At 65.0% G+C, this 12,716-nt stretch overlaps 2 protein-coding genes across 2 annotated transcripts in view; both read right to left on the bottom strand.

Moving 5' to 3' along the window:
• Positions 1-264: 264 nt before the first annotated feature.
• On the bottom strand, positions 265-2,948 carry DPM2 (dolichyl-phosphate mannosyltransferase subunit 2, regulatory). The gene is made up of 4 exons (XM_062207486.1): positions 2,894-2,948; positions 2,569-2,658; positions 1,440-1,542; positions 265-998 (listed from the first exon to the last, which is right to left on the bottom strand). Exons 1-4 carry the CDS (start codon positions 2,894-2,896, stop codon positions 940-942), a joined length of 255 nt encoding a protein of 84 aa, XP_062063470.1. The 5' UTR covers positions 2,897-2,948; the 3' UTR covers positions 265-939.
• A 2,053-nt stretch (positions 2,949-5,001) lies between these two features.
• The window catches only part of EEIG1 (estrogen-induced osteoclastogenesis regulator 1), a 31,110-nt gene continuing 23,395 nt past the window's right edge, over positions 5,002-12,716 (bottom strand). Inside the window, exons 5-11 of the mRNA XM_062207484.1 lie at positions 11,592-11,638; positions 11,306-11,460; positions 9,557-9,661; positions 9,280-9,475; positions 8,908-9,029; positions 8,759-8,828; positions 5,002-7,374 (exon numbers count right to left, since the gene is read on the bottom strand). Coding sequence (XP_062063468.1) covers positions 7,329-7,374; positions 8,759-8,828; positions 8,908-9,029; positions 9,280-9,475; positions 9,557-9,661; positions 11,306-11,460; positions 11,592-11,638 — 741 coding nt within the window. The 3' untranslated portion in view covers positions 5,002-7,328. The remainder of the gene's footprint in view (positions 7,375-8,758; positions 8,829-8,907; positions 9,030-9,279; positions 9,476-9,556; positions 9,662-11,305; positions 11,461-11,591; positions 11,639-12,716) is intronic.

Genomic DNA, 12,716 nt, shown 5'->3' with positions numbered 1-12,716 from the left:
AGATCGCCGCCCAGCCTGGCCCTGTCAACCAAATACTGGGGCAGCCCTTGCTTTCCAGGGCCGTGCTAACTGGGACACTGGGTGCGAGATGGGAGACCGGCTGGGGCTTCTAAGGGCCCCTAAGGGACCAGTCCCTCCTGGCCAGGGTGACTCCTCAGCTGTGAGCGCTCGGGGCTCAACCTCATCCATCCCCGGCAAAGATGTGGTAGAGAGGCAGACTGCCCAGACTAGGGTCTCCCGACCAGAGACCAAGGCTGGGGCCAACACCAAGCCCAGCCCGTCCAGCTAGCCCCCCTGGCCAAGGACAGCACAGCCACAGCGCCTGATCAACGTTTACTGTTAGAGTCTCCCAGTGGCCAGCCCCGTGGCTGATACTGGGGGCCTGGGGGTGGCCCAGAGGTCCGTCCATCCTCCCCCAGGGCTTCCCAAGCCCAGCCCGTCCAGCCAGCCCCCCTGGCCAAGGACAGCACAGCCACGGCGCCTGATCAGCGTTTACTGTTAGAGTCTCCCAGTGGCCAGCCCCGTGGCTGAGGCTGGGGGCCTGGGGGTGGCCCAGAGGTCCGTCCATCCTCCCCCAGGGCTTCCCAAGTCCAGACGTCCTTGTGGGGTCTGGGCTGCGTGGCGCCCAGGAAAGCTGCCTAAGCGGAGGGGTCGCCTGGTCAGAACCGCCAAGTCAATGCCAGCGTGTGACAGGAGGGGACCCTGAGCCTGCGGGCAGAACCCGGGGGGGGGGACCGGCAGCTATCAGGCCGTGAGACAGGGGACAGGGCCGCGTTCCGGGTCCCTTCCCGCTGCTGGCTTCTGGCAGGGCAGGTGGGGCTGGGTCCTGTCGCTCAAGAGTGGGTGCTGGACAGCTCCGCCCCACAGGGAGGTGCGCAGGGCGGCCAGGCTGGAGCGGCGGCCACCTCGGCCTGGCCTGAGCCTCTCCTCGCTGGGTCCTCACTGTGCCTTCTTGGCCGCCCTCTGGTTCTTGAGCATCACGTAGGTGATGAACAGTCCTGGAACACACAGTCCGCGGGGGCAGGGAAGATACGGGCTCAGGGCGGCGGGAGGCGGAACAACCCACACCCAGGGCTGGCACCCACCCACCGCCCTCCAGGCCGCCTGCTGTCTCCATCAGTCCTCAACCACACACCTGCCCACCCAGTCACCATCCTAACCACCCCTGGAGCCCCTATTCACGCCGCAGCCCGTGCTGGCGTCAGGACGCGGCCCCCTCCCCCGGGAAGCCGTCGGGAAGCCGCGAGAGATGAGAGGCTCTAGAATTCTGAGCCAGGCTTGCAGGAGGCCGAGGGAGGGCTGAGGTGTGAGCGCAGGGATGACGGGGTGCGGGCAGGGAAAGGGGGCCGCCAGCACCACGGCACCGGCACGCGGTCCTGAGGGTGGAGGAGTCCCGCGTGGAGGCGTGCTCAGACGTGCAGGGCTGGGCGACCACTCACCCACACACAGGAGCAGCAGGAGGCCCGCGACCAGCGGGATGGTGACGGCGTAGGCTCGCGGCAGGAAGTACTTGTGGATGACATGCTGGCTGTCGATGAACGGCTGGCGCCAAGGCAGAGCTCTGCTGAGCACCGCTCCCCGGCCGGGCCCCCACACCGTCCCCTCTCCCCCGCCCCTAGCACTGGGGTGCTTCTTGGCTTCCTGACAGCGGCGCCCTGGTGCCTGGCTGTTCTTGTCTGATGGGTGTTTTGCTGGGCCCACGCTTGGTGCCGGCTGCCCTGAGACTGGGGGCTGGGGACCTGCCCTAAGGCACGCACAGCCTAGCAAGGGGCACATTCCCGAGCTGGGCTCCAGCACCTCCCAAGCAGGAGCTACCAAATCTTCACGAGAAACTGAAAAAGCCCACGGGTGCTCTCCAAGCCCAGGGGCCAGCAGGCTAGCAGGAAGGACCAGGACTTCCCTCAGGGGCAAAGCTAACAGGTATCAGCGGCCGGGTGGGACGAGGGCAAGCCGCTGCTACCCCATCCCTGTATCCTGGTCCCAGGCCCGACAATTCTCCTGATTGGTTAATGGGGCTGGGAGGCTCAGATGATGGCACCAGCATCTGGGTCCTGCCACCCACATGGGTGACTCAGATGGAGTCCCTGGTTCATGGCCCGGACCTGGCCCAGCCTGGCCTATTGAGAGAGCTCTGGGGAGTCGCCCAGCGGATGGAGGATCTCTCGCTCGCTCTCTTTCAAACAGATAGTCTTCAAAAGACCAGGCAGCTGTGGCGCCGCGGCTTAGGGACCCTGGCACCCCGCTGCAGTCACGCTGCACGCCCTGGGCGGCAGCGGATGACGGCCTAGGAGCTGGGGTGCAGGCGACCCGAATGGAGTTCTGGCTCCTGGCTTCACACCGGCCCAGCCCCAGCCGCTGCGGCCATTTGGGGGAGTGAACCGGGGGATGCAAGATCCTGGAGTCTGTCTCTGCTTTTCACGTAAGTAAAACTCAAAATTAAGAAAAAGCAAGCTGAGGCCACGCGTGTCTCCGAGCCACAACTTTCCCATCGACACAACGCAGCACCACGCGCAGCGCCGGGCCCCCGACCCAGGATGGCGGACGCCGAGGGCGAGGAGGCGGACCTACCAGGAGAATCACCCAGGCGGTGTAGTAGGTGAAGACGATCAGGCTAACGGCGACGAGGCCGAGTCCAACCACCTGGTCTGTCCCCGTGGCCTGGAGGGAAGGGAGCACCGTTCGCGCGCTGCGCTGCCCAGCCCACAGCTGTCCGCGGGTCTGACCCGGGGCAGTTCCCAGCGGGGAGCGAGCGCCCGGCCCCGGCGTCTCCTGCCCTACGTGTGCCGTCGGGAGAGCAATACGCGTTCCGAATGCCCGAGCTCCAGCTCCCGAGCAGACGCGGGACCGCACCCCCGGACGCCCTGCACCCCCCGGCACCAGGTCCCAGTCTCACCATGGCCCCAGCGCTCCGCCACCGGAGCAGCAAGGCACATCCGGTTCCGGGTCCGGGCTCGTCCGGCTTTGGACGCGGGGCATGCTGGGAGTCGTAGTCCCCCAGGACCACTGCCTCCCTTTGCATGCCGGGAAGTGTAGTTTTTCAAAGGCATAGTGGGTGGAGTTCATCCCTGACCCTGGGGAATGGGACGGAGTTGGGAACCCAGATGGCCAGCCCGCCTGTCTCCCTGCTGGACCTACCCTCTCCCCAGCCCCCGCCCGCGAAAGCAAACAGGCCAGGGTCCCCAAGCCAGAGCGGGACGCGGGTGGGTTGAAAGTGGCATTTTTCAGAAAAGGGAGCCGAGGCTGAGGGCTCAGATCACACACAGCCTCGGAGGTGAGCGAGGCCCCAGGCTGTCTGTTGTGGAGGGGGTGCTGAGAATGGGGCGGAAAGCGCATCTCTGGCGGCCCTCGCAGTGTCCCCTGCCTCCCTCACCGGCTGCCTCTGGGCCCTAGGTGTCCCCGTGGGCAGCCCCCCAATCTTGGAAGCCCTTCCCTCTAAGGACAAGGGGAGTTGGGGCGCCCTCGTCTTTGGCGCCGCTTCTCCTCACCCACCTGGTCTCACCGGGGTGTCCTACCCTAGGGACACCCTCGCAGCTGGGGGCGAGTCCCCTCCTCCGTGTCTCCACCAGGACACTGCGCGGTGGGCTTTAATTGGCCGATTTACTCGTCCATCCGGCCCACCCACTGCGACCTCCCGGAGCGGAGCGTAGGGTCTGTGGTTGTTAGGTAGGAAGTCAGATATGAGCTTGTGTGTGTGACAAAGGCCTAAAGAGAAGACGTCCATGTCCAGCATCTGCATCTCAAAGTCCTCCCAAAGCCCAGTGTTCGCATCCTGCCCTGCCCCTCCTACCTGATAACCTGCCAGGTGGGGGTCCCCGCCCCTTCTGCCTGATAACCTTCCAGGTGCAGCCCAGTGTCTGCACTTCAAACCCCCTGCTCCGGATCCCCATTCTCTAGAGGGTCCTGCTCACCCTTCCTCTGAACCCAGGATGGCCCGAGCTAGGCTTCCTCCTCTCTGATACCTTCAAGGGAAAACTCAGATAGGAGCTTCTTAATATTTACATCCATAAAATCCTTTGTTTCGGGAGGAGATGTGTGGAGACAAAGACCCATCTCCTTAAAACCCCAGCCTCAACCAGATGGCGCGCTCAGCCCTCTGCCTCTCTGCTGAGCCGCCCGCCTGCCTGGCCAGGTGTAATCTCTCCACTCAACCATGTACCCTCGCTCCTTGCTCCTTCCCCCGTCCGAGCGACTGCACTCCCTCCCAGGTCCTGTCTGGAGAGGTGCCCATCCGTTCTTGCGGATGTCCCTTCCCTAATAAACTTTGCTACTTTACTTTCCACTACTCTGTCTCACACCTGAATTCTTTCTTGCACGAAGACAAGAACCCTGCCATTCACCGGTAACACGGCCACTGCCGTACCCCCAGCACCCTGAATGGGGCTTGCTTTAACAAGCAGCCTGCGACCCAGCGGGCCGTCTGTGTATGTGCGTGTGTGCGTGTGTGTGCTCGTGTGCTAGGTCCCCAGATGCTAGGCTTGGGCGTCTGGGGGCTCCAGGCCTCCCTGCGGGGGCACTTGGGGAGGCGGGGCAGGGCCTGGGCCTGGCGGGATCCGCCTCCCCCCACCACACTGATCTCCTTGGGGCCTATGAGCCAACTTCTGACCTGGGGGCCGCCCTCCCAAAGCTGCCAGGAGCACCCCTTCACCCACGCCCGATTCCTTCCCTCAGCTGGCTCCCCGGGGGGTCAGCCATCCCCACCACAGCTTCCTGCCCCGTCTAGGGGCCCCGGGCTGGCCAAGCCACCCAGCTCAGGCCTCCCTAACCCACGCTCTTGTTCAATCCACAGGGCCACTCAGAGGCCGCCTGGCCGTGGGCACTGAGCTTCCCGAGCTCACCGGGTGTAGACCCGCAGGTACCAACCCTCGGGGCTGCGGCCCCACCCCCACCGGGAAGCTGGAGCTAACATGTCAACATGTCCCCCGCCTGAGGGTCGCCTCACACAGCTGGCTTCCTTTGCAATGTTGTCAGGTGGCGAAGTCACAAGGTACAAAACAAAACAGCAAAAACAAAAACTGCAACATTTAATATTTTCTCCCCCAAAACAGACATCCGATGCTAGGCTGATTTCTTAGGCTGATTTCCCCGTACAATGTTACCTTCTACGCTAGAAGCGGGGACAGGGACAGAACGCAGCCCACGGAGCTGGGCATGGTGGCAGCGGCATTGTTAGAGAGGAGGGGAATCGCACTCCCTCCCGCACCCCGCGATGGCACCCGGAGATGAGGAGCAGGGACGCTCTGCGCCCGGGCGGTCAGTCTGTGGGGGACTGGACGGAAAAGAAAACACCTAAAAATATCTCAGACCTTTATTTTCCCGTAGCTCTCCTAGTAAAAACGTTAAAACTTCCGATTCCAAACCGGCATTGCATAGACCACTTGCTTTCCAAAAATAGCTCTAATATACTCTCTCTCAAATCCGAAGTCCAGGAGCCGGGCACCTGGTGGGAAGTCACTGAGCCTGAGGGGACAGGGAGCTGCGGGCAGGGCTCCCCGGGGGTGGGGCCCGGGCTCCTGGCCTCTCTGGCCCCAGCCGGCATCGATTTGGTTGTGGCCAAGTTGTGAGTCCAGTGACCCTGGCCCAGGGCCTGGCGTGGGAGGCTGCGCAGGCTCTGCCTCCTTCTGGGGCAGCTGGGTGGGACAGGGGTTCCTGATGGCAGGAGTCTCCGTGGCCGCGGCCCGGGACTCTGCATCGGAACCCCCTCGCCGGACTGACCCCAGCAGGGGCAGGGCTCCCCCATCGCCCGGGGACAGTGCGGCCAGCTTCCTGCTAAAGTGCCAGGTAGGTGCGGGGCAGGAAGGGCCTCTCCACCCTGACCAGAGTGCGAATGGCCCGCGTGCCTCGGCAGGCACCTTCTAACATTCAGTTTCTACCAGAGTTAGGTGATTAAAACAAGAACAGGAACAAAAGCCCCAGACAGGCTCTGGTCCCAAGGCCAGGGAGCGCCAGACCGAGAACCTCAAGCCTCCCAGCCGGTTGCAGAACTGGGCAAGGCACCCTCCCAGCCCGGGGAGCGTGGCAGCACCCCTTCCAGCCCGGGCCGGGCCCCAGCCCTGCTGGGACCCAGCCCGCAGGTGGGCATGGGATGGAAGCTCCTCCCTCACCTGGGGGAGGAGGAAATAGCAAAGGAACTGGGAACTCAAAACCAAGAACAGGAGGGCGGGCGGGGAGAAAAACAGCTACGGGTGAAGTGAACACCAGCCCGCTGGGTTTCTACAAAATGAGTGAGCTCTCAGAGGGGCAGGGCGTCTGTCGGGGCCTGGCTGCAGCAACAGCCCGCCTTCAAGCAAGTCACGGGGCCAGGGGCAAAGTGCTGAGCGCTGAGGCTTTCGAGGGGCAGGGGTGGGCGCAGGGCCGGACTGCCCCCGACCCCGGCTGCCCGCGAGTGGCACATGCTTTCCGAGAGGGGACAGAGGGTTCTTCGGCCAGGAAGCCAGCTCCGGGCCGGTCCAGTCACAGGCCCCCACCGCCACCTCCCCAGCGGCAGGCCCAGCCCAGGCCAGCTGACCTGAGGGCAGAGGAAGGGGGGCTTTGCCCCCACCCAGCCAGGCCCCTGACCTTCCTGCAGGGAAACCAGCCGCTCAGGACCCAGCCCTGAGCAGAGGGCTCCACGATGCTCAGCCCTTCCTCTGCACGGGGCTGAGGCCTGAGCTGGGGTAACTGGAGGGAGGAGGCAGCGCCGAGTTCCAGCCGGGCTGCCAGACCCTGGGCCTCTGGCTGCGCAGCAGGCAGCGGCCAGAGTCTCGCGGACAGGAAGTGGGGCTGTGCTGGGGACAAGCACGTGCAAAGTGCAGGCTGCTAGGGCAGCAGGAGGAACTCGTGGGGGGAGGCGGGGGCTTCAATCCAGAGTGTGGGTGGGGTCTGAGGTCTTGGCTCTCAGGAGGCTGCCGCCAGCGGGTCCCCCAGGACACAGAAGCGCCGAGCAGCCAGAGGGTCACAGGTGCAGGGTTCTCGAGGTGGACTGGCCTCCCGAGGGCAAGGGGCAACGGAGCAAGGCCCTGCCAGGGCGTGGCCAAGGCTGGTGCTCCTGGAGTGCGCGGGGACACAGGCATCCCCACTGTGTAGGAGCTGGCCAGCCTGGCCGGTGTCCCCCGTGCAGTGTGGGCCCCACCGTCCTGCCCTCTAGTGGTTCACAGGAGCATATTCACAGTGGTGCCCGGGGCCTGGCGGGTGGGAGGTCCCGGCGTGGGCGGGCGGCAATGGAATGACTTCGGCGCGGGCAGGTGTGGGCTGGAGTGCACGGGCGGCAGGTCCAGGGAGGTTCCTCGTGGAATGATGCGGCTCTGGACCCCCGAGGAGCCAGGCCCCTCTCCGGCCCGGACACCGGCTCCTCAATGGCTTTCGATCACGACCGGCTCGTAGACCCCGGAGGAGACCCTGTGGGAGGGACAGGTCAGCTGACCCCTGGGCCCCTGGGTAAAGCTGGCACTGGCGCCTCTTTACAGAGGAGCTTGGAGCCGTCGACGCGCTTTCCCGGCGACACAGGTGGCGAGGTTCAGTGTGTGGGGACCCCTGAGCCAGCACCCGCGGCTGACACACCCAGCCGTTCCCTTCCACCCTCACCGGGGCTCCGAGGACTCTGAGGTCTGCCAAGGGGGCAGCAGACAGCCAGGGAGCTGCCAGCACTGCAGCCCAGCACGGCAGCACCTGCCGGGCGTGTGGGCCCCGGGGCTCCAGACCTGGCGGATCAGACTGCTTCTTCCCGATCGCGAGCCCTGCTTTCCTCATTCTCAGCGGGAGCTAGGCCGCCGCGTTTATAAACTTCCACCAGGGGCAGCCCAAGGGGCCAGCTAGGAGTTGGTGGCTGCAATTTTGCGCCTCGGCCAGCAGGGGTCAGCAGAGCAACACACCAGGCTGTCCAGCCAGCGCCGATGCTGGGACTTTGATCTGAACCTGGCCCACCGGCAGGTGGGGAAAAGCCTTCGGCACAGCCCTGTACCCAGGTCACGTGAGACATGGATGTGGTGTGCCAGGTGCAGTTGGCACATTGCGCACCAACCTTGTGAGAAGGCTGCAAACTGTAGCGTCCCAGCCAAAGCCTGACCCTAATACGCCCCTGCTGTGAGTCACACGGGCAGAAACTGTGTGGCTGATGGCTGTGCCCGGCCCCCGCCCCGGTGCCTGGGGCACAGGCGGTGCTCAGTCACCAATGAGCCGGCACCACCACCAGGAAAGGACAGTGAGACCCCAAATGAGCAGCTGGTGAGCCCCGGTGCTGCCAAGTGCAGGGCCAGACGATTTCCCGGCTGACACAAGAGCCTGGAGCACCATTCCCGGCCCTGAGGCCCTCTGTCCCGGGTCCCCAGGAGCCTGGAGCACCATGCCCGGCCCTGAGGCCCTTGTCCCGGGTTCCCAGGAGCCAGGAGCACCATGCTCGGCCCTGAGGCCCTTGTCCCAGGTCCCCAGGAGCCTGGAGCACCATGCCCGGCCCTGAGGCCCTTGTCCCGGGTTCCCAGGAGCCAGGAGCACCATGCTCGGCCCTGAGGCCCTTGTCCCAGGTCCCCAGGAGCCTGGAGCACCATGCCCGGCCCTGAGGCCCTTGTCCCGGGTTCCCAGGAGCCAGGAGCACCATGCTCAGCCCTGAGGCCCTTGTCCCAGGTCCCCAGGGGAGGTGGGTGTTGCCCACACCACTCGACAGACGGGCAAACTAAGGCTGCGCGAGACGTGACTGGCCCCAGCGAGGCTGCGGTGACGAGAGCTGGCGTTCAGAGCCGGCTGGGGGCTGCAGGGACTTCACCCGCCCCCGGCCTGCACCCCTTACCTGTTGGCCAGCTGGACGCCACTCAGCGTGGTGGAGCCGTCCCGGCTCACGAACAGCCGGAGGTTGCTGTCTGTGGGGACAGAGGAGGACGCGGGCTGAGCGGGGGCCCGGGCGGCCCAGCCCCCGGCGCCGGCCGCGCAGGCACTCACCCTCGGCGTTGCTGCCGTCGGTGAAGTCCTGGCTCTGCACGATCTTCTCCACGATGTCGTCAGCGTCGATGCGCGTGTCGTCCACCCAGGTCGGGTGGCTCTCCACCGAGTCCTTCTTCCGCCTGGTGGGCAGGGGCAGCAGTCAGAGCAGGACAGGCCGTGGGCGGGACGAGGGCGGTCGGCGGCGAGCCCGCGGCGTGTCCCCCCAGCGCATCTCCAGCACCCTGAGGCCAGCGGACTGCTCCAGGCACTCAGCGCTCACAAGCAGCAGCAGCACCCTGCAGGGCCCGCACCAGCCACCGTGCCCCAGGGGCCAAGTGGGGCTCAGAGAGCCACAGGGAGGGGTCAGGGGCCAGGGAGCGCAGGCCTCACCGGAACGAGCGGTCTGACAGGTGCAGGGGCCGCGGGGGCCGCGGCGGCTTCTCGGAGGGCCGGTGCTCCCGCTCGCTGCCCTCGGGGCCCTCCGCGGTCATGCCGAGGCCGCCCGAGGCACTGCTGCTGGTGGACGTGTTGCGGCGGTGCGTCAGGTCCGAGAGGCTGGAGGAGCGCGAGTGCTCCGTGCTATAGCCTGGGGGCCAAGGTCATGGACAGCCTGGGGGAGGGGGACAAAGGCGCAGGGACCCCAGGGCGTGAGGGGGTGGCTGCTCACCAGAGATCCGGGACTGCTGGCTGGCATAGCTGGAGTTGCGGGAGTGGCCGGAGTGGAACACCTCCTCGGGGCTGGACAGGTTCTGCTCTGGCTCCTCCGGCAGCCCTGGGAGGCAGCAGGGAGGGGCGGGATTCCTCAGCGGCGCCCGTGATCCCACCACCCCTCACGCTGTCCTCCCCCGCCTCAGGGCCCAGGTTCACCCATCCTGCAGCCGTGACAGCGCCTGCCGCAGGCCAGCGGAGAGGAAGGACACCCAACAAGTGCCACACCACGCCAGCCTTTGGGACGCGTGGGAGAGAGGCAGCCGGCTAGGCCAGGAGAAAGAGGGCCTTCCAGACCGAGGGAGAGGACAGGAAAGAGCCCGAGGCTGGAAGGAGCGTGGCTTGGCATGGCCAGAGCAAAGCAAACAGGAGGGGGGCAGGCGGGGGCGGGGGCTGTCCTGAGTCGCCTGTGTGTCTTCCAAGGCAAACTTTCCTGGCACTCCCGGGAAGCAGCAGGGCCTAGTCAGGGCTCCGCTGAGCACCCATGCCCCAGGCTCCTGGACACATGAGCGAAGGACACACCCCACCCACCATCTCCAGAAGGGAGTGTCCCAGGGCCTGCTGTACCCACCCAAAGCCACACAGGGCCTCTGCACATGGAGCCAGGGCCTGGGTGGCCGGGTCTCCCCTGTGGGACCCCCACCCTGCAGCTGGAGAGTGCTGGGGCCGGGAAGCAGCTCTGCTCCAGGGTGGCCCTGTGCCCAGCTGTCTGCTCTAGGTCTTGCCTCCGGGGTCTGCGGCAAAGACAGGAGTTGGGGAAGCTGGGCCTTAGGGTGTCAGAGCCCCTCACAGACCCTAGGCCGGAGCGGGCAGAGCCGCCGAGCAACCGCAGGCACTGGCTGAGCCGCCGAGGCCTGCGTTCTCCCAAACCCCTCATGGCACACACGAGGGCCACGCGTGCTGTCTGCTCGCTGACCGGCTCTGAGCCTACCTCGGGGAGCAGCGCGTGGGCCACAGCTCACAGCTCTGGGGGCCCTGCTTCACCCCACCCAGCACCAGATAAGGCCTGGGGGTCCCGCCAACCCTGAGGGCAGCCCAGGGCTCCCCCTGCCGGTGGCACCGCCTGACTCGCCCACAGGCCTCCTCTGGGACCCCGGCTCCCTCCCTCTTTGCACAGCATTCCTAACGGCAAAGCAATACAAGACGCGGTGCCCATGCGTGCAGGCCCACACGTTGCTTAGCTGAGCCCCAAGGCCGCCCTGCATGTGATTCCACTACTGACCCCGTCTCTCAGAGGAGAACTCAGGCCTGGAGAGAGACATGAGCCCGGTCAAGGTCACACGGCGAGTGGGAAAGTGAGAGCTCCCAGACATCCCGGGGTGGGGTGGGGGTGGGGGGCACATCACGCCAGACTACACTTCAGACACCCCCTCCTCCAGGAAGCCTTCCTGGCCCCAGACACACTCTGCCCCTTGTGGCTGTCTCCCCCAGCCCTCTCACATCTGCAGGTGGACAGGCACACAATTTACTGGTGTTGTGACGAACACCTGTCTCTCCCCGGGGGTCTGGGGGCAGGGATGCCGCCTCAGTGTTGGTGCTGGGACCCTGGGGCCCGGCGCTGCAGCCGGCATGCATAGCGCACACACGCACAGCGCACACACGGCATCAGCTGGTGCACACAAAACCCACACCGCCCTCCCCTCAGCAAGCTCTCCCCCAGGCCCTGCGCACAGCGAAGCAGTGGAGGCGGGCAGGGGGGTAATAGTACCTGAGCTAAGGATGGTGGGTCGGGCCTTGTGGGGCCGGGACCCTGTCAGAGAGTTGGTGCTGCCGCCGCCACTGCTGGTCCCGCCACCCTTACACGTCAGCTGCAGGGAGGAGTCCTGGCCCGGGATGGAGATGGACTTGGCAGTGGACGGTGGCCTTCGGAGGACACATGGGTGTGACTGGGGCATCCCAACCTCGGGGCCAGATGGAGACAGGGGAGCCCCAGGGCCCGGCGGAAGGAAAGGTCCCTGAACCCCACCCCACTCCTGCGGCCCAGCAGCACTCACGTCTTGAAGCAGGGGTCTCCAGAGAGCAGAAACATGCCAATGGTGACCTAGGGGGGCACAGAGAATCAGCCACCACGCCACCCACACCCAGCCCACTCATGGCCCCCCGCCACCTTCCCACCCCTGCTGAGGGACCTCCCTGGGCCCCCTGTGGAGGTTGGAAGTGACCCCAAGGCCTGCCTCCTGGCTATGCCCAGCACAACAGGTGCATAGCAAGAGTCAGCTGTAAGGGGCCGACACGGTGCAGTCACTAAGCTACTGCTTGAGACACTGGCACCCCACATGAAGTGTCAGTTTGAGTCCCGGCTGCTCCACCTCCCTCCAACTCCCTGCCAATGTGCCTAGGAGGGCAGCAGAAGATGGCCCAAGTACTTGGGACCATGTCACCCATGTGGAGACCCAGAGTCTCCAGCTCCTGGGTTCAGCCTGGCTTAGCCCTGGTTGTTGCAGCCATTTGAAGAGTGAACCAAGGGATAGAGGATCTCTCTCAAATAAATATGTCATTAAAAAGAAAAGAGAGGGCAGGCGGCACTGTGGCGTAGAGGGTAAAGCTGCCACCTGCAGTGCCGGTATCCCATGTGGGCGCCAGTTTGAGTCCCGGCTGCTCCACTTTCGATCCAGCTCTCTGCTGTGGCCTGGGAAAGCAGTAGAAGATGGCCCAAGTCCTTGAGCCCTTGCAACCACATGGGAGACCAGGAGGAAGCTCCTGGCTCCTGATCGGCATAACTCTGGCCATTGTGGCCAACTGGGGAGTGAACCAACGGAAGACCTCTCTGTCTGCCTCTCCTTCTCTGTGTAACTGACTTTCAAATAAATCTCAATAAAAGAAGTCAGGGGGCTGCAGGGGCCCAAGGACTTGGACCATCTTCTACTGCTTTCCCAGGCCATAGCAGAGAGCTGGATCGGAAGTGGAGCTGCTGGGACTAGAACCAGTGCCTATATGGGATGCCGGCGCTTCAGGCCAGGGCTTTAACCCACTGTGCCACAGTGCCAGCCCCTTGCTTTTTGTTTTAAGATTTGAAAGACATAGTTACAGAAAGAAAGAGGGAGGCCGGCACCACGGCTCAATAGGCTAATTCTCTGCCTTGTGGCACCGGCACCCCGGGTTCTAGTCCCGGTCGGGGC

Source organism: Lepus europaeus, chromosome 12 (assembly GCF_033115175.1).
Source record: "Lepus europaeus isolate LE1 chromosome 12, mLepTim1.pri, whole genome shotgun sequence".
NCBI lineage: Eukaryota > Metazoa > Chordata > Mammalia > Lagomorpha > Leporidae > Lepus > Lepus europaeus.
Note: the sequence above shows the minus strand (reverse complement) of the source record. Positions and strands in the feature narration are given on the sequence as shown.